At 37.6% G+C, this 22,329-nt stretch overlaps 1 protein-coding gene across 6 annotated transcripts in view; it reads right to left on the bottom strand.

Annotated features, from left to right (window-relative positions):
- SLC38A9 (solute carrier family 38 member 9) overlaps window positions 1-22,329 on the bottom strand; it is a 95,981-nt gene that overhangs the window by 71,559 nt on the left and 2,093 nt on the right. For all 6 annotated transcript variants that reach the window (XM_069556520.1, XM_069556519.1, XM_069556517.1 and 3 more), the window contains exon 2: window positions 10,886-11,032. Coding sequence is in view for 3 of the 6 variants with exons in the window: in XM_069556517.1 (XP_069412618.1) it covers window positions 10,886-10,998 (113 nt within the window). In the remaining 3 variants the exon portion in view is untranslated. The remainder of the gene's footprint in view (window positions 1-10,885; window positions 11,033-22,329) is intronic.

Here is a 22,329-nt window from a genome sequence, read left to right as displayed (position 1 = left end):
ATATTAAACACAGTCTTTAAAAGTTTGTTTCTGATAACTCCATCATCTGGACCATGTCAGTCTTTATTGTGTATCAAGTCTCTAATTTCTAATCATGTTGGTTTATCTTCTCTGCCTGGCATTTAAGTACCTGGCATTGTACTTAATGGAATTTTAGTATACAGAAAATAGTATAAATAAGTTGAAGCCTTAGAATAATATTATTTTCTTTAGAAAGGATGTACATTTGCTTCGGGAAGCCAACTTAGCAGACCTAGATTACCTTAATTCAATTTTAGGAACTGAAATGAGTTAAAGTTGAGCTACAGTCTCTGAAAGAAGACCATTCTATTTCCAATTCATTCATATTTCTAGGCTTTTCAACCTGAAGTTTGCACGGGGCCTGCCTACTTTTAGTGAGCACTGAATTCCAATTTTTCTCCCTGTAGCCTTGTAAAGCTGTCAAAAGCTCTGTCAATTTAATAGCTTCTCAGTTAATAAACTTAAACTAGAATTGGCAGATACTCTTGAGGAAATGCTGCACTTCCCTTTCTTGGTCCCCTCCTTCTTTGAGATCTAGATCCTACTGTTCTTGTCTTATCAGTTCTCCTATGTCTGTAGGCACATTAAAAAAATTGGGAGGGGGTAAGTTTTTCTAGTTATTCTCAGCAGTTGGTTGGTCCAAATTCCTTAGTCTGCCCTTGTCATAAGCAAAAATTTCCTTTGCCCTCTTTAATTTAAAAAAAAGTAACAGATTAACAAGACTTCCCTGGCAGTCTGTCTAGTAGGTCTAGTAGCTAGACTCCACATTTCCACTGCAGGGAGCATGGGTTCGATTCCTGGCTGGGAACTAAGATCCCACATGCTGCATGATGTGGCCAAAGAATTTAAAAATAAATAAAATAAAAATACTTTATTAAAAATGACAGATTATTAAAATATTAATTCACATACCATAAAATTTACCCATTTAAATGTATGATTCAATAGTTTTTAGAACATTCAGGAGTTGTCCCTCAAGCACCAAAACCAATTTTTTGTTTTTTGGCTATGCCATGTAGAATGTGGGATCTTAGTTCTCCCATTAGGGGCACCATTTGTGCCCCCTCCAGTGGAAGTGTGGAGCCTTAACCACTGGACTGCCAGGGAAGTCCCACCATAATCAACTTTAGAACTTTTCATCACTCCAAAAAGAAGTTCCATTATTCACTCTCGCCAGCATCTGCAACCATTAATCTGCTTTCTGTCTCTATTGCCTTTACCTAATTTAGACAGTTCATATAAATTGAATCATATATGTCTTTTTTGTGTGTGGCCTTTTTTATACAACATGTTTTCAAGGTTCATACATATTGTAGCATATATTGACACTTTAATCCTTTTTATGGTCAAATAATATTATGTTGTATTCTAAAGAATAGCAAGAAGAGATAAGAAAGCCTTCCTCAGCGATCAATGCAAAGCAATAGAGGAAAAGAACAGAATGGGAAACACTAGAGATCTCTTCAAGAAAATTAGAGACACCAAGGGAACATGCAAAGATGGGCTCAATAAAGGACAGAAATGGTATGGACCTAACAGAAGCAGAAGATATTAAGAAGAGATGGCAAGAATACACAGAAGAACTGTACAAAAAAGATCTTCACGACCCGGAATCTCATGATGATGTGATCGCTAATCTAGAGCCAGACATCTTGGAATGTGAAGTCAAGTGGGCCTTAGAAAGCATCACTATGAACAAAGCTAGTGGAGATGATGGAATTCCAGTTGAGCTGTTTCAAATCCTGAAAGAGGATGCTGTGAAAGTGCTGCACTCAATATGCCGGCAAATGTGGAAAACTCAGCAGTGGCCACAGGACTGGAAAAGGTCAGTTTTCATTCCAATCCCAAAGATAGGCAATGCAAAAGAATGCTCAAACTACCACACAATTGCACTCACCTCACATGTTAGTAAAGTAATGCTCAAAATTCTCCAAGCCAGGCTTCAGCAATACGTGAACTGTGAACTCCCTGATGTTCAAGCTGGTTTTAGAAAAGGCAGAGGAACCAGAGGTCAAATTGCCAACATCTGCTGGATCATGGAAAAAGCAAGAGAGTTCCAGAAAAACATCTATTTCTGCTTGACTGACTATGCCAAAGCCTTTGACTGTGTGGATCACAATAAACTGTGGAAAATTCTTCAAGAGATGGGAATACCAGAGTACCTGAACTGCCTCTTGAGAAACCTGTATGCAGGTCAGGAAGCAACAGTTAGAACTGGACATGGAACAACAGACTGGTTCCAAATATGAAAAGGAGTACCTCAAGGCTGTATATTGTCACCCTGCTTATTTAATTTATATGCAGAGTACATCATGAGAAATGCTGGACTGGAAGAAACACAAGCTGGAATCAAGATTGCTGGGAGAAATATCAATCACCTCAGATACGCAGATGATACCACCCTTATGGCAGAAAGTGAAGAGGAACTAAACAGCCTCTTGATGAAAGTGAAAGAGGAGAGTGAAAAAGTTGGCTTAAAGCTCAACATTCAGAAAACGAAGATCATGGCATCTGGTCCCATCACTTCATGGGAAATAGATGGGGAAACAGTAGAAACAGTGCCAGACTTTATTTTTGGGGGCTCCAAAATCACTGCAGATGGTGACTGCAACCATGAAATTAAAAGATCCTTACTCCTTGGAAGAAAAGTTATGACCAACCTAGATAGTATATTCAAAAGCAAGTGACATTACTTTGCCGACTAAGGTCCGGCTAGTCAAGGCTATGGTTTTTCCTGTGGTCATGTATGGATGTGAGAGTTGGACTGTGAAGAAGGCTGAGCGCCGAAAAATTGATGCTTTTGAACTGTGGTGTTGGAGAAGACTCTTGAGAGTCCCTTGGACTGCAAGGAGATCCAACCAGTCCATTCTGAAGGAGATCAACCCTGGGATTTCTTTGGAAGGAATGATGCTGAAGCTGAAGCTCCAGGACTTTGGCCACCTCATGCGAAGAGTTGACTCATTGGAAAAGACTGATGTTGGGAGGGATTTGGGGGCAGGAGGAGAAGGGGACGACAGAGGATGAGATGGCTGGATGGCACCACTGACTCGATGGATGTGAGTCTGAGTGAACTCCGGGAGATGATGATGGACAGGGAGGCCTGGCGTGCTGCGATTCATGGGGTTGCAAAGAGTCGGACACGACTGAGCAACTCTACTGAACTGAACTGATGGATATACTACATTTGGTTTATACATATATCAACTGGTGGATATTTGGATTGCTTCCACTTTGGGCTATTATAAATGTTATGGACATTTCTTTATATTTGTTTGGACATATGTTTCAATTCTCTTGAGTATATACCTAGGTGTAGAATTGTTAAGTCAAATGATAATCCTATACTTAACATTTCTAGGAATTATCACACTGTTTTCAAAAGTGGCTATCCCAGTTGCAAAAGAAGTCATGGGTAGGAAATGAATGGTATGGGAAACAAAGTCAGTGTAGTATCTTTGTATGGTGACAGATCATAACTAAGCTTATTGAAGTGATCATTTTAAAATGCACAGAAATGTCAAATCACTATGCTGTATAAGAGGAATGAACTGTGTTACAGGTCAATTATACTTCAAAACCAAACAAATTCATAGATACAAAGACTGAATAGAAATAAAGACTCTATCAGAGGCAGGGTAGAGGTGAGGAATGGAAGACAGGCAGTGAAAACATATAAACTTCTAGTTACAAAATAAATACGTACTAGGAATATAATGTACAACATGATTAATACAGTTAATACTGTTGTATGTTATATATGAAAGTTGTTAAGAGAGTAAATCCTAAGAGTTCTCATTATAAGGAAAAATATTTTTTTCTGTTTTTAAATTTTTGTATCTACATGGATGAAGACCAATGGCTACATATAATAAATAAGCCAGGATTTAAGAGAAGATTAGAAGCCACTCTATGGAAGAAGTATAATAAAATAAAAAATCAGAGGCATTGGTAGATATAAAAACTAGTGTTAGAATAAATAACAAGTCAGATATAAATCTGATAAAAGAGAATTAATGTTAATTGAAGTAGTGATACATGCCAAATTAAATTATAAGCTAACTGAAATAGAAAAAATGAGGAAGTGTGATGTTGTTGCAAATGAATCAAACTTTTTAAAATAAGTATAGCACCAAAGTAATTTTCTATGTCACTTTATAGAAAAGTATTTCTTAGCTTGAAATGTTGAGGCATTCACTTATCTCTTAATATTTAAAAGCCCTTAGAAACTATACTTGGGGACAAAGGAATACAGAATAGATTGCAAGGTGAAATCTTAAAACAAGAAGCCATAGGAAAATTATATAGTAGACTTTTGGAGACAATTTGAGATTAAGACTAAAACATAACAGGCAAGACAAAGATACATAATCTCAGTATGTTACTTTTATATTAATTCCTTATCTTTGGGCTACAGTCATCCATTAGGATTTTGACAAGATCCCTAAATTTCATGAGCCTCCAATTTAAAATATTTGATTTTGTCTGTTTGTTAAAAGGAGTTTTAATTTTCTTTAATAAGAAAATTGAATGAGTTTGCAATGGGTTTCATCGCTTTTTCAGTAATGATATAATTACTTATGAAAGGAAAATCCAAATGGAGTTGGTATTGCTGAGAGTTTTCTGAAAGCCAGCCAGGAAGCCATTAAGGAAGTATGAGTTATGCATGTCTCAGCCTGGATGGAGTCTGACCTTTTGACCTGATAAGCAAGTTATTTAGAACATCTGCCAGAAACTCAAGATACTTATCAGACCCTTACCCTAAAATAACCAGTAATTTACATCTAGGATCCCTATCCTATAACAACTCGTGATATCCTTAAGGATATCAGTTCTTTCCAGGCTAGTTTTAACAATCTCATGGCTTTCTGTCTTTATAAGCCCCTGACTCTTTTTCTCAGAACACTCTTTCAGGATTACCCAAATCTGTGTCTCCTGAATTATAGTTTTAAGAAACCACCCCCCGCCATAAACTCTTTTCTTTTTTGTAGCCCACTACATTTTTTTTTTGGTTGACACACTAAAATCCTTTTCAACTATATACTTGGAGGTGTTACAACACTAAGTAGAACTGAGTAGACAGAGAAAAATGCTAGGCCAACTCTTCATACCCTTTTCTCCCAACAAAACACACTTGATTGACTGGCCCTAACAAGCACCAGTCACACTCCATTATTAGGCTCCCTCTTTCTTCAGATTTGTCCAAATAATGTTAATGAGGGAGAAAGAAAGGGAAGAAAATAAAGAACTAGTTTGCAGGCAAGGGAAGATACAGCAAAATCAGATAAGACAGACAGATCTAGGGAAAGAAATAGAAGCACCTCAGGAAAGCAGATATAAATGCAAAAGAATAGTTAAGCAAACAAAGACATCTGGAAAGACTGGCAGAAGTAAAAGAACCTATGAACTGGAGAGAATAAAAAAGTTCCAATGAAACTTGAAATAAGATACCATTCTAACAAAGTCCATAGTTAGACTTAAAGCATCTCTAAACCCAAGGCCAAGATTGCCCTCTTTAAGCATTTAGCAAAAAGAGTTCCACTGGAGAAAAATAATGGTGGAAAGTAGGGAGAAGAGAGGGGAGAGAAGAAGACAAAAGAGGGAGAGAAAAGAAGAGAGGCAAGAAGAAAGGAGAAAGGAGGAAGGAGAGGGAAGGGAACAAAAGATAAAACATACAACCAGAAAACTGGTCCTCAGCTCCAGGGCACTGATACATGGTCAAGGGCCCTGGTCCTGCCTATTTAACATAGATGGCAAGGTCCTCAAAATCCAATTACACAGCTCTGGAAACCAACACTCCTGGAAACACTACTTTACTAGATCTGTATAAATCCCCAACTATGAAACAACTGAGCCTCAATAATCAAATAATCACTTCCAATCACTGTTGTTGGCCTAGGACACGTTAATAGGTAAACTCTTCACTTTGTTATGTGCTTGCTCGCTCTCACTCACTTGCTCTCTCTCTCTCGGACCACAGATAACAAAGAGTCAATTCAGGTTGCTATTTAGTGACAGTATTAATGACAGATGAAAGCGAGAGAGGCCAGTTTGCACATGGGCAGACAAATAAACACTTTAAAAAAATAAGGGCCATAAGCATGCTTGGTATCTTTGAAGGGCACCCAGAATACTGCCTATTTTAAGTATCTACTGCTACCTCACTGGCTTACCAGAGTACCTAAAATGTTATTAGAAAAATCTAATCCTTAGGTTGCTGCTGCTGCTGCTGCTAAGTCGCTTCAGTCGTGTCCGACGCTGTGAGACCCTAGAGACAGTAGCCCACCAGGCTCTCCCGTCTCTGGGATTCTCCAGGCAAGAACACTGGAGTGGGTTGCCATTTACTTCTCCAATGCATGAAAGTGATTAGGTTAGGCTTTTATATTTCTAGAATTCTCCTTATTAAAATGCAAATAGTCATGAAAAAGTAATAGACTGGGTCTTTGACGCATCATATTGCTTGCCATCATAACATTAAACAGACAACAGAGCTGGCACCAATAGGATAGAAAAGCATTAATCAATAAGGGGAGGGAAAAAGGTATAATTTACAAAGTATTGTCTAGAGGGAATTTTTGAGTGAATTCCCTGAGAAAAACTGGGCACACAGAGATGAGTAAGAAAGCCCTAGGTCCTGGGAGAAATGGAAAAGGAAACAAGAGTTTGAGAAAACTGAAAAAGGGAAGTTCAAATCCCAATTTGGTTTCAGGCTGGCTGGGAGGGTCAACTCCCAAAGGTTATAATCCCAGAGCAGCTGCAGAGCATGAAGCAATCCTGAATACCAGCTCTAATATCTGGTTACCAGAAAGTCTGGGAAAAGCAGCAAAACAAACTCTTAAGGCCAGTGACTGCCAATGGCATATATCAAATACAGTATAAGAGATTTCTAAACCTCTCTGTCCCCCTATCCACATTCTTCACCCCAAACCAGAAGAAAAACTAATAAGGGAGGTGAGGGGAGGCATGCAGAGAGAAATGTAGATTTGTGTAATTTGCAAAAATTCTCCAAATGATCCAAATGCTTGTGACATGTATGGTTCCTCTACAGCGACAAGCTCCTTCATCTACCTAAGTCTAATCAGATCCCCAGTCCACCAAAATGATAAGCAGGTCCAACACATTTTCAGTCCCAAACATTTCTTAAAATTTTTCTGTTTTGAACTGGAACATGATTTTGAGTGCCACCTAGTGGAAGAGACAGAGTCAACCACAAATTAAACTAAGAATAAGCAATCTTAAAGTATCAAATGTTATTTTTTATATTCTAACAGCTGAAGACAGTTTCCCAAAATGCCGCTATATGAAAGATGATTTTAGGTAGCACAAGGATAAATGCTATTTTAACTCCTTTGTATTTACTGCAATGTGTACTTTGGCCACCTCATGCGGAGAGTTGACTCACTGGAAAAGACTGATGCTGGGAGGGATTGGGGGCAGGAGGAGAAGGGGACGACAGAGGACGAGATGGCTGGGTGGCATCACTGACTTGATGGACGTGAGTCTGAGTGAACTCCGGGAGCTGGTGATGGACAGGGAGGCCTGGCGTGCTGTGATTCATGGGGTCGCAAAGAGTTGGACACAACTGAGCGACTGAACTGAACTGAACTGATACTAGAAAAAAGTATAAATGATACTTCATCATTTCACAAACATGTGAAGATAAGGCTAAATTAACACTAATTTTTTCAAAGTTAATAAATTAAAAAATACAGTATATCTGAGATTTATGTATATAAAATGAAATAACCCACATTTTAGTAGAAATAACAATATTTTAAGATATTCCTGTTTTTTTCCCTCATCAAATAAGTTCCTGAAATTATTCCACAAGAAAATTAGCATTCAATACTGCTAAACTCCTATAAAAATTTGCCTTCCTTAAAACATGCTTACCTAGACAGTTATCCTATGATTGAAAATAGTTGATTCCCTCTTATTTTGACAAATTTCATTATAGAAAACATACTTCCACTTAATCTAAATGGTTAAATACTCAGAGAACTGTTTGAACTCCTGCCAACCTATTGCAGTAGAATGCACTTTAATGACCTATGTTCTATCGTCACAGTGGTCAATTATTTATCATAGAATTCAGAGGTTTCAAGAGAGTTCTGAGCATTTAATCAGCATTCATTAGTCCTTCTATTCACTGATACTGAAACATACAAGTGAAAATTATAAGATTCATTTCATTATCTTCTCTGATGGCCACTACATGTCTCATGTGATAAATTTCATACTGCTCAAGCTGCTAAAAAAGTCTAAAAAATTAAGTATCTGGAAAATGGAAACAGGATTATCAAGAATAGTTTAAACCAATCCTCTTTCATCTCCTGGATTGGAAACTGCTTAGAGCCTTAACAAAATCAGCATTTTTTGCCATCATCACGTTAAACAGACAATAGAGCTGTGCACGAATAGGATAGATAAGTGATAGTGAATAAGGGGAGGAAGAAAAAGTATAATTTACAAAGCATTGTCTAGAGGGGATTTTTGAGTGAATTCCCTGAGAAAAACTGGCACAAAGAGATGAGTAAGAAAGCCCTAGATCCTGGGAGAAATAGAAGAGGAAACAGAGTTTGAGAAAACTGGAAAACAGAAGTTCAAGGAATAGATGGGGTTGTTGAATAGTCGGGTATTTACCTAACAGTAACTGCCACATGTCCCACTTAAGGCACTCAGTTTCTTTCTGAGGAGACAACACTCCTACAGTTTCCTATTTACTCCCCTGGACTCATTTATACATATTTGCATTATATATAACTTATTAATGTCTTTACCCAAATGGCAGTATACTATATACACTGACTGCTCTGCACTTCACTTTTTTCATTTAACAAAATAAGTTGAAGACTTGTTCCATTTTGATATATAATAAAGTCACTTCCTTCTTTTTAATGGGTGAAAAATATTCCATTGTATCAAGGCACCATAATTTATCCAGTCCTATAAGAAAAGACATTTTTGTTGTTTTCAATCTTTTGCTATTATAAAGAAACAGGGCATCAAACAACTCTGGACATATACTATTTGACATTGCAAATTAATGTTTAGAAGTGAAACTGCTGGGCGATGTAAACTTTGGCATTGGTTGCTGGCATTTTTTTTGGTGAGGGGCAGATCACATTAATTTTGTGGGTTAAAATTTAAAGAGCATGACACTGTATTTTAGAGTCTTCCCTACTAAGAACAGAATATCCCTTTGTGTTACATGTAATATCTTATTAACTCTAAAATACACACTTAGTCCTTTCTAAAATATGGATGCATCTAATAATCCAGGACATCTTTTAATCACTGTCAGCCAGGTGGCAGTCATGAAAGTAACTGCTCCTGGTGGCATGACAGGTCATCTGTGGTCATTTCAATGATCAAACCATTTAGAGACCATTCACTTTTCACTTTCATGCATTGGAGAAGAAAATGGCAACCCACTCCAGTGTTCTTGCCTGGAGAATCCCAGGGACGGGGGAGCCTGGTGAGCTGCCATCTATGGGGTTGCATAGAGTCGGACATGACTGAAGCGACTTAGCAGCAGCAGCAGCAGCAAGGAATAAATATGAGCCATAGTGTTGTTAGAAAGCTTTCTGTGACACCTTCTGGTAATATCAGGCAAGTACAAGCATCAAAACGAAAAAGTATCAGTGATTTGGAAGAAAATTCTTTCAAGAAATACTACACTATCAATGCTCTTAATGGTAATAAGGACAATTTTGTGTGAGCAGGAAAAAATAATGATTTTTGATGACTGCAAGTCAAAAAGTGATTCAGAAGAATCAGACTATGTGAAGAATCAGATTTGTAATATCTTAACTGATATATTTTATTTATATTTTTGATTTTGTAATCGCACTAGAATTCTAGTAAGTACAAAAATAAAATTCTAAGTTCTAAGAAATTGTTGCATCAGAGGTATGGGCAGCAGTTTATGTTAGTTTTATATTAAAAAAAAAAAAAGAACAACCAAAATCAGTACAACTTTTAATCAGCGTCTCAGATTTGAATAAACACTGTGCTGTTATTTTAGTATTTTAGAGTTTCTCTCATATAGATTTTGCACATTCTTAAGGCTATTCCTATGTATTTTACCTTTTCCTCCATTATATTTTCTTATTAGAATGCTATTGATTTTTGCCTATTTTGTAAACAACCACCTTACTGAATTGTTTTTTTAAAAATTGCTATTATAAATTGCATTTATAATAATTTTTCAATGGATTCTTTCGGATTGTCAAGGTAAGGAATGAAATAAAATTTAAACTCTAATTATCTTAAACTATCTGCTGGAATTTAAACTCACAGAAGGTAAAGATTATGAATTATTTTTACTGTTCTATTCCCAGCACTTCCCATACTTGTGCTCAGTTGCTCAGTCATGTCCAACTCTTTGCAACCCCATGGACTGTAGCCCGTCAGGATCCTCTGTCCATGGGATTCTCCAGGCAAGAATACTTGAGTGGGTTGCCACTTCATCCTCTAGGAGATCTTCCCAACCCAGGGATTGAACCTACATCTCCTACACTGGCAGGTGGATTCTTTAACATTGAGCCACTTGGGGAAGCCTAACTTTGCATAATACGTTGCACAGATCAGACAATCAATATGTATTTGTTAAATGAGTTACATGCATATTACTTCATAAAACTTACCTCAGCCATCCCTGACAGAGATATGGAATTTAGTCTAAAAAGTCAAATGTAAGTGAGAAAATATATTCATATATATTCTCTTTTATATACAAACATACAGAGCCTGTAAGAAATTAGATATTTTATAATAAAATCTCTATATATTTGGTTATAATGACTTCTATTTTAATAACTAAAAGTCTTAATTATGAAATAAATGTTTTATTTTAAACACTTACCTTTTAGATCTTATATCTGATGAATCAAACTGGATATTCATAGGTCCAGGATTTACTTCATGATCTCCCTCAGGGATGAGAAGATGCCTAGAATCACTATCCATATTTGCCATTTTTCTCAGACTCTAAGTACTAAAGAAGTCAGTCCTGTAATAAATCAGAAAAGAGAAATAATTTAAAGTTTAATATAAGAACTATTTTACTACTGATAGGTAATACATTTGCATGTGTAAGAAATAAACACAGGAATTTGCTGAAGATATCTTAATGAGATATATGTCTAAAACACTTACATTATCAGAAACTTGCTAAGTTGAAAAGAAGTTACTACTTATTTTTCAGCTTAATAAAAAAAGAAGCAAGGCAATCCATTTCCAGTAATAAAACAGATTAGGCTATTTGGGCTCATTTTCCTGCAGAAAACAACTGAAAATACTGCATAAAATATTTAAAAAAAATTTTTGAAAATAGTAAGAAAATGCAGGTCATTTGTAGGTGAAATTAAGGAACCTAGAAAGTAAGTAGCTCGAACAAGTTGGTTCCATTCTGAAGGTATGCGCTGTGCCAGGAGAAACTCTGCTGGGGTTTTCAAGATCTTGTGGAATAGTAGGGAAATAAAAGACAAACCCCAGAATTCATCCAAAGTAAGGAATGAGTATAGTAAGAAATCACCCCCTATCCCTACTTCCCATACAGCTGTGACTACAGAGCGCTTCACCATCAGATTAGGAGTTAACAGGAAGAAATCCCAAAGAAAGGTAATGCCAAAGAATGTTCAAACTACTGCACAATTGCACTGAACTCACATGCTAGCAAAGTAATGCTCAAAATTCTCCAAGTCAGCCTTCAACAATATGTGAACCGTGAACTTTCAGATGTTCAAGCTGATTTTAGAAAAGGCAGAGGAACCAGAGATCAAATTGCCAACATCCAGCTGGATCACTAAGGAAGAAAGTTTCAGAAAAACATCTATTTCTGCTTGATTGACTATGCCAAAGCCTTTGACTGTGTGGATCACAATAAACTGGAAAACTCTTCAAGAGATGGGAATACCAGACCACCTGACCTGCCTCTTGAGAAATCTGTATGCAGATCAGGAAGCAACAGTTAGAATTAGACATGGAACAACAGACTGGTTCCAAATAGGAAAAGGAATACATCAAGGCTGTATATTATCACCTTGCTTATTTAATTTATATGCACATTGTGAGAAATGCTGGGCTGGATGAAGCACAAGCTGGAATCAAGATTGCCGGGAGAAATATCAATAACCTCAGATATGCACATGACACCACCTTTATGGCAGAAAGTGAAGAGGAATTAAAGAGCCTCTTCAAGAAAGTGAAAGAGGAGAGTGAAAAAGTTGCCTTAAAGCTCAACATTCAGAAAACTAAGATCATGGCATCTGGTCCCATCACTTCATGGCAAATAGATAGAGAAACAGTGGCTGACTTTATTTTCTTGGGTTTCAGAATCACTGCAGATGGTGACAGCAGTCATGAAATTAAAAGATCCTTACTCCTTGGAAGGAAAGTTATGACCAACCTAGACAGCATATTAAAAAGCAGAGACATTACTTTGCCAATAAAGGTCCATCTAGTCAAGGCTATGGTTTTTCCAGTAGTCATGTATGGATGTGAAAGTTGGACTGTAAAAAAAGCTGAGCGCTGAAGAATTGATGCTTTTGAACTGTGGTATTGGAGAAGACTCTTGAGTCCCTTGGACTGCAAGGAGATCCAACTAGTCCATCCTAAAGGAGATCAGTCCTGGGTGTTCATTGGAAGGACTGATGCTGAAGCTGAAACTACAGTATTTTGGCCACCTGATGCAAAGAGCTGACTCATTGTAAAAGACCCTGATGCTGGGAAAGATTGAAGGCAGGAGGAGAAAGGGACGACAAAGGATGAGATGGTTGGATGGCATCACTGACTCAATGGACATGAGTTTAGGTAAACTCCGGGAGTTGGTGATGGAAAGGGAGGCCTGGTGTGCTGCAGTGCATGGGGTCACAAAGAGTTGGACATGACTGAGTGACTGAACTGAACTGAAAAGTGCCTCACTCCCTCACAAGAGAATCGCAAACAAGTTTTCTTGACACTGACCATAGCCTGTGTGTGTGTTTGTATGTGTCTGTGTGTGTGTCTGCATAGAGGGAAATATTATATACTACAAACTGTACCTTATGGATTTGCAAGGTGATCAAAGAACACTTAAAGCTGTGAACATAATTTCAGGTTACTTGCTTGGTAGAGCTTAGAGGTAACTGGCTGAAGCCAATGTAAATCTTTTCTTTGAGGATCCAGAAAACACTGATCCTAGCCCTCAAAAGAGACTTGCAAACAATTTTTCAAGAACAATGAACAGTACACTGTCAAAAATAAACCAGCATATAAAGAAACAAAATGCTATTAGTGAGAACCAGAAGCAACAGCAGAAATAGTTTCACAAAGGTTTCAACCACATTCTTATTATCAGAATAAGATTATAAAACAATTATGCTTCCTACCTTTAAACAAATAAAGGAAAAAGTGGATATTTTCAAAAAGTAACAGCATGTTTGAAAAGAACCAGAGTGAAAGCTTAGGCACCGATAAATAACAACAAATAAAAAAATTATAAAACAAAGCATAATAGCCCAAATTTTAAACTCAATGGATGTATTTAAAAGTTGAAGAGAGGATGCTGGCAACATGGTGGAATAAAAAGCTACCTTTATCTTTTCCCTTCAAAGTACAACCAGTAAAACATCTGTAACACAATAAAACTGCCTCCACCCAACACACTAGGATGCTGGAGAGTTCCACACATCTTTACATCTAAGAGTGAGCAGACTAGATAGAATATATAGAAGAGGGGGGAACAGAGGGAGGGAGAAACCAAGAGAAGAGTGGTGGTGGTGCCTGTAATCCTAGCCCTCCAGCTCTAGCAGCCGAGATTGCAGCCCCAAAAGACTGGCGGGCAGCAGGGGAGGTGGGCACACGACTCCATGAACACAGAGGCCAAGACAGAGAAACTTACAACACTGCACCCAGCATAGGTGCCCTGCAATCCTGGCTCTTCTCTCTCTTCTCCCTCCCCCTGCAACGGCAGAGCCTGTAATTCAGGAGACCCTGGATATGATGTAAGAGACCACCATCCCAGCTATAGAGAAGGCAAGGCACCAACAACCCAGGAGGCACAAGACGCAAAAATGAGTGCCCAGGGTAACACTGCTAACAGAGGTGATGGAGGATGGACAGTGAAGATTCAAATACAACTATAGGTAGTTCAGGTAAGAGAAAGCAAAAGATTGTGCACCACTTGCTGGAAAACAGAAGAAAGGCCTCTAATTTCTAATCTAATAAATCTGTTATAATCAAGCAAAAAAGGTGTTTGCCACTTGAAATTTGTCTGTGGAGAAACAGCTCATCAGGCACCATGAATCATAGTAACACTGCACTACAAAATGACAATTCTCCAGAAAATAAATGTAAAGTAATGAAATATTATGACCTAACTGAAACAGATTCAAAATATTTGTCAGGAAGAAACTCAACAAACTATAAGAAAACTCAGAAAGGCAGATTCAATGAGCTTAGGAATAAAATTAATGAACAGAAGTAATACTTTAACAAAGAGATTTAAACTCTAAAAATAGAAAGAAATGAAAATTCTAGAGCTGAAGAATTCAGTAAATGAAATGAAGAATGAATTACAAAGCAATGGAAATAGAGCAGACTGGATAAAAGACAGAATCGGCAGGCTTGAAGATAGAAATCTAGAAATAATACCAGTAGGAGAGGAAGAGAAATAAGATATTTTTTTAAATCACAAAACTCTACAAGACCTGACTGACTCTTTTAGGGAGGACAACATTAGGACATTGGGTATCCTAGAAAAGAGAGAAGGGAACAGAGTTTATTTAAAGAAATAATAGCTGAGAATTTCCCAAGCCTGTGATAAGAACTGGATATACAAGGCTATGAAGCTAGGAGAACATCTAATTACCTCAATGCAAAAAGATCTTCTCTAATACGCATTATATTAAAACTGTCAAAAGGGGCTTCCCTGGTGGCTCAGTGGTAAAGAATCTGTCTGCCAATGCACGAGACATGGGTTCCATCCCTGATCCAGGAAGATCCCACATGCCAAAGGGCTACCAAGCTTGTGGGCCACAACTATTGAGACTCTGCTCTATTCTGGAAGCCACAACCACTGAACCCCACGTGCCCAGGCATGCATGCCACAGTGATGAGAAGCCCTTGTACCACAACTAGAGAGTAGTTCATGCTCACTGCAGCTAGCGAAAGCCCATGCAGCAATGAAAACCCAATAAAGCCATAAAAAATAACATCAAAAAACTGTCAGAAGTGAATCACAAAGAAAAAATGTTAAAGGTAGCAAAGGGGAAAAGGATAATAACCTATAAAGGAAGCTCCATTATATACAGAAAATCCTACACTGCCACCAGAAAACCACCAGATATCATTGATGAATTCAGTAAAGCTGCAGTATACAAAATTAATATACAGAAATCTGTTGTTAATTTTACACACCAATAATGAATTACTCAAAAGAGAAATTAAGAAAATAAGTCCATGTACCACTGCATCAAAAAAGAATAAAAAATCTAGAAATGAACTTATCTAAGGAGGCAAAAGACCTGTACTTGGAAAACTACAAGACACTGATGAAAGAAATTGAAAATGACACAAATAAATGAAAAGATATACCATGTTCATGGGTTAGAATTAATACTGCTAAAATGACCATACTACCCAAGGCAATCTACAGATTCAGTGCAATCACTATTAAAATACCAAGGGCCTTTCTCACAGAACTAGAGAAAAATAATTTTAAAATTTGTATGGAAATACAAAAGACCCTGAATAGACAAAATAATCTTGAGAAAGAGAACAGAGTTAAAAGAATAATATTCTTTGACATCAGACTATACTACAAAGCTATAAAAACAAACAATAATAAAAATCAAAACTATGACATAGGCACAAAAACAGACAAATAGACCAAATAAACAGGATAGAAAGAACAGAAATACACCCATGCACTTTTAGTCAATTAATCTATGACAAAGGGGGCAAGAATATACAATGGAGAAAAGAGTTTTTTCAAAAAGTGGTGCTCAGAAAACTGGACAACTACATGTAAAAGAACAAAATTAGAACATTTTCTCACACCAAATACAAAAATAAACTCAAAATGGATTAAAGACCTAATATAAGATTGGAAACTATAAAACTCCTGGAGGAAAACATAAGCAGAACATGCTAACATAAATCACAGGATTTTTTAATCTGTATGCTAAAGCAAGGAGAAGGGGATGACAGAGGACAAGACGGCTGGATAGCATCACTGAATCAACTGACATGAGTTTGAGCAAACTTGGGGAGGTGGTGAAGGACAGGGAAGCTTGGCATGCTGCAGTCCATGGGGTCACAAAGAGTTGGACATGGCTGAGCAACTGAACAACAAATGCTAAAGCAAAAGAAATAAAAGCAAAAATAAATATGACCTAATCAGACTTAAAAGCTTTTGCAGAACACGAAGGAAACCAGTGGCAAAACAGGCAGTGTACTAAATGGGAGAAAATATTTGCTAATGGTATGACTGATAAGGGGTCAAAATTCAAAATATATAAACAGCTCATACAACTCAATGAAAAAAACCAAATAACCCAATTTAAAAATGGGCGGAAGACCTGAATAGACATTTTATAAAGAAGTCATACAGATGGCCAACAAGCACAGGAAAAGATGCTCAATATCATTAATCATCAGGGAAATTCAAAACCACAATTAGACATCACCTTACACCCATTAGAATGGTTATCATCAAAAAGGTAAGAAATAACAAGTCTTGGTGAGTATGTGGATATAAGGGAACCCTTATACACTGTTGGTGGGAATGTAAATTGGTGCAACCACTGTGGAAAACAGTATGGCTATTTCTCAGAAAAACTAAAAAAGAACTACCATATGACTCATCAATTCCACTTCTGGGTATATATCTGGGAAAAAAAAAAAAAGTTAATTCAAAAAGATACAGGTACCCCAATGGTTAGAGCAGCATTACTTATAACTGCTAAGACATGGAAGCAACCCGTGTCCATCAACAGATGAATGAATGGATAAAGAAGATGTGGTATATACGTACAATGGAACACTTTGTTGTTTAGTTGCTGAGTTGTGTCTGACTTTTTTGTGACCCAATGGACAGTAGTCCAATAGGCTCCTCTGCTCATGGGATTTCCCAGGCAAGAATATTGGAGTGGTTTGCTATTTCCTTCTCCAAGGGATCTTCCTGACCAAGGGGCTGAACCTGGGTCTCCTGCATTGGCAGGCGGATTTGTAACCACTGAGCCACAGGGAAACTCTAGATATTTCCTTAGTAAGTAAGTAGGTGTTAGTCGCTCAATCATATCTGACTCTTTGTGACCCCATGGACTATAGCTCACCAGGCTCCTCTGCACATGGAATTCTCCAGGCAAGAATACTGGAGTGGGTAGCCATTCTCTTCTCCATGGGATCACCCCAATCCAGGGATTAAATTTAGGTCTCTTATGTTGAAGGCAGATTCTTTACTATCTGAGCTACCAGGGAAACCCTAGGCATTTCCTTACTATATCTGACTCTTTGTGACCCCATGTACTATAGCTCACCAGGTTCCTCTGCCCATGGAATTCTCCAGGCAAGAATACTGGAGTAGGTAGCCATTTTCTCCTCCAGGGGATCATCCCAATCCAGTATCCAACCTGAGTCTCCCGTATTGCAGACAGAATATTTACTGTCTGAGTCACCAGAGAAGCCCTAGGTATTTCCTTAGGCAGCAATAATCCTTCTAGCAGCAGTGAAACAGAGGAAAAGTTAATAACCAAGTCAGAGCAGGGAAAAAAGTTACCTGCTTAAACAATGGTGGAAATACAGGGTTACACTTCTGACTTACTTTGCTAACCAATGCTCTCTACTGTATTGGTTCCTAAACTAAACTAGGATGGGCTGAATTGACAAACAGGATTCTTTTAACTCCCAGAGATGATACTTTCACTGATTACTGAATGTTAGGAAATCAGAAAAGAGGAAAATCTAGAAAGGTTCTTAAATTTCAGTCAGCCTTAACAAAAAGTAGTAATCACGGTTGAGGAAAATATGAAGGACTGATTATTTCAATGATTTAAAATAAATCATGAATGAGTTCAAAGTTCAAATTCAAAGTTCCCAGTGCCTTTCAGAGATTTATAATATTCAAAAAAATATGAAGAATTGTAAGAAAATTGATAATTTTCAGTTGCCTCAACTTTAAACTCCCCCAGAAAGCTGTCTCAAAGGAAATTTAATATCTTTTTTGAAAGTCTTGATGAGAACTATATCTTAAAATCTGATGAATTAGGTTGAGAGGTGAACTGGAGTTTCATAGCTAATATTACTTAGATGGTAACACAGGATAGTGCTATCAATGATTGACTAAACTGTTAAATATTCCAAAGTATTATTTTTGTCACAGACTAACACTAATCCAGGAAATTAAATACACAAAATGACATAAACAGACATACTCACTTCTATTTCATTCAGTCCTCTGACCTTTAAAACAAAGTCCCAGATGCAAGATTAATGTCAAAGATAAGTCATTTAATAATGAGCCCTTAATCACTTAAGATTGCTTTTAGTATGGGGTCTCAAGACAAAAACAGCTTATTCATAACTTGCTTGCTAATACCTATGCTGAAACATTATCTCTATAAAAAGAACATAGAGAACAACAAAAGGAAGCTCCTGTAACGTCTTTTAAAAGGTATTAACTGTGAGCATCACCATATTTCAAAGAATGTCAGTCCTTTCCACTCCAGGTTCAGAAACTTCCTTTCACAATTCTTTGAGAAAGCAAATTTATAGTACTGGGTTGGCCAAAAAGTTCCTGAAGTTTTAAAGCAAAAACAGAAGACACATTTTTCATCAAGAACTTTATTGGACAACATATTCACCAATATGCAGATGAAACTACTCTAATAACAGAAAGTGAAGAGGAACTAAACAGTCTTTTGAGGAAGGTGAAAAAAAAAGGAAATGAAAAAGCTGGCTGAAAGCTCAACATTCAAAAAACGAAGATCATGGCATCTGGTCTCATCACTTCATGGCAAGTAGATGGGGAAAAAGTAGATGCAGCGGCAGATTTTATTTCCTTGGGCTGCAAAATCACTGCGGACTGTGATTGCAGCCACAAAATTAAGATATTTGTTCCTTGGAAGGAAAGCTATGACAAACCTAGACAGCATATTAAAAAGCAGGGACATCATTTTACCAACAAAGGTCCATATAGTCAAAGCTATGGTCTTTGCAATATTCATGCACGGATGTGAGAGTTGGATCATAGATAAGGCTGAGTGCCAATGAACTGATGTTTTCAATTGTGGTGCTGGAGAACACTCTTGAGAGTCCCTCGGACAGGAAGGAGATCAAACCAGTCAATCCTAAAGGAAATCAACCCTGAACATTCATTGAAAGGACTGATGGTGAAGCTGAAGCTCCAATACTCTGGCCACCTGATGCAAAGAGCTGACTCATCGCGAAAAAGACCCTGTTGCTGGGAAAGTCTGAAGGCAGGAGGAGAAGGGGCAGCAGAGGATGAGATAGTTAGATGGCATCACAGACTCAATGGACATGAGCTTGAGGAAACTCCAGGAAATAGTGAAGAACAGGGATGCCAGGCATGCTGCTGCCCAGGGGTCCAAGGGGTTGCAAACAGTGGGACACAACTTAGTGACTGAACAACAATATTCACCATTTTTTTCCACTACCTTCTGACATTTTTCAGGCAATTTTACAATTCCATCTTCCCAAAACTGTTTATCTTTTTGAGCAAGAAACTGTCTCAGGTGCTTCTTACAATCTTCCAGGGAATTGAAAATTTTCCATTAAAAGAATTTTGGAAGGACTGAAATAAATGGAAATCTGAAGATGCAGTGTCTGGTGAATACCGTGGATGAATCAGACCTTCCCAGCCAAGCTGTAACAGTTTTTGTCTGGTCATCAGAGAAATATGCAGTCTTGCGCTATCTTAATGGAAGACTATGTGTTTTCTGTTGACTAATACCAGATTCTTTTCTTTGAGTGCTGCTTTCAGTTGGTCAAATGGGGAGCAGTACTTGCTGGAATTAATAGTTCTGTTTTCCAGAAGGAGCTCATAGTAGAGACCTCCCTTCCAATCCCACCATATACACAACATCATGTTCTCTGAATGGAGATCAACCTTTGGTAATTCATTTCACTTGCCCCATGATCTCTTCCATTCCACATTACTGTATGGTATCCAATTTTTATTGCCCATCACAATTTGTTTTAAAAATGGAATTTTCATTAAATAGAGAATTGAATGCAGAAATATGGTCAAGGTTTTTTTTGCTTAACTAACATGGAACCCAAACATCAAAGCAATTAACACAACCAAGCTGGTACAAATGATTTTCAATGCTTGATTTGGATATTCTGAGTATGTTGGCTATTTCCCTCATGATATAAAGTTGACTGTTCTCAATTAGTGTCTCGATTTGATCACTCTCAACTTCAACTGGTCTACCTGACCAAAGAACATCATCCAGCAAGAAATCTCCAGTACCGTACTTCCTTGATGGCTCAATGATTAAAGAGGCCACCTGCCAATGCAGGGGACACAGGTTTGACCCCTGGTCTGGGAAGAGTTCCCGTGCCACTGGGCAACTACCAAGACTGTGCTCTAAAGGCTGGGAGGTACAACCGCTGAGCCCATGTGCTGCAACTACTGAAGCCCGTGCACCCTAGAGCCTGTGTTCCACAACAAGAGAAGCACCGCAATGAGAAGCCCATGCATTGGAACTAGACAGCAGCCCCTCCTCTCTGCAACTACAGGAAAGCCCACACAGCAACAAAGACCTAGCACAGCCATAAATAAAGAAAGAAATCTCCAGTACAAACCACAAACCATTTTTTGTCACATTTGATCAGTCATGCCACCTTCTCTACACACTGCACAAGTCCCTTTTTGTGTTTCAGTTGCCTTTTTACCTTTCTTGAAATAATAAAGCATAAAATGCCAAAAATGTTGCTTTTTTCCTTCCATCTTCAATATTTAAAAAGCTACACAAAAATTCACCAATTTTGATGAATTTTTTTTTAATGCACACTGATATGACAGCTGTTACAATACAATCTTAACAGAACTGTTTTAAATGAAGTTAAAAACAACAAAGCACTACTACAGCACCTTACATAAAACCCAATATACTGGCCAACTCAATATATATGCCAAGATGCTAGCAACAATCTGCAATAACAGGCACTGGCTTTTGCCCAAAGAAGTGGATTATGAACCCACCATGTAAGTATTTATGAGTGAGAATTACTACTAACTAATACTTATGCATATGGTAGAGTTTTAGATAGTACATTTATATTCAGTTTACCAGGCTGGGGGTTGATAATTTTTTTTTTCTGTAAATGACCAGATAGTAAATATTTTAGGCCTTGCCAGCCATACAGTCTGTGCAACTATTCAACTTTGCCTTGTAGCACTAAAGACAATATATAAATGAGTAAGCATGGCTATATTCCAGTAAAACTACATAAAAAATAAATACATTTGGCAGTGGGCCAAGTTTGGTCATAGTTTACACACCTATCCAGCATGCCAATATAAAAGCAAATGGGGGACTTTACCATTGGTCCAGTGGCTGAGAATCTGTGTTCCCAATGCAAGAGGCCTGGGTTCGATCCCTGGTCATGGAATTAGATTCCACATGCCACAACTAAAACATCCCACATGCCGCAATTAAGACCTGATGCAGCCAAACAAATAAATAAATATTTTTTAAAAAAGCAAATGGAGGGGACTTCCCTGGTGGTCCAGTGGTTAAGACTTTGCCTTCCAATGCAGGGGGTGCAGGTTTGAACCCTCCTCAGGGAACTAAGATCCCACATGCCTTGTGGACCAAAAAGCAAAACATAAAACAAAGCAATATTGTAACAAATTCAATAAAGATTAAAAAAAAAAAAGGCAAATGGAATCATATCATTAAAAAGGCAGCCTGGTAAAAGCAGTTTTGTTATGTATATGTATGTTCTTCTATGTATCGTAAGTCTATAACTTCTATAAAGTCCAGTTTGGATTTATCCAAACCTCTTCCTTATGAATTGCTTAATGGTCAACTGACAGGAGCTATAATATTTAAATTCTAATGTGACAGTTAGATCAACAAATCCTTCAAGAGGTGTAAATCTGACAGTGCTGGAAGAGAATGTAGTTTAATAAAGAAATTACCAGTTAAAACAATGCAGTAGCACCAAAGAACCTCTCCTTCTACAATAGGGAACGCTATTATAAATGCTCTAAAGTTATGTTTAGGGAGGAAGAAAGAGAGAATACTGGTAAAGGACTTAAATTTAAGTGTATTATAAAACGCTGGCCTGGTAGAG

This window comes from Ovis canadensis, chromosome 16 (assembly GCF_042477335.2).
Source record: "Ovis canadensis isolate MfBH-ARS-UI-01 breed Bighorn chromosome 16, ARS-UI_OviCan_v2, whole genome shotgun sequence".
Lineage (NCBI taxonomy): Eukaryota > Metazoa > Chordata > Mammalia > Artiodactyla > Bovidae > Ovis > Ovis canadensis.
The sequence above is the reverse complement of the archived record's forward strand: the minus strand, read 5'-3'. Positions and strand labels throughout refer to the sequence as shown.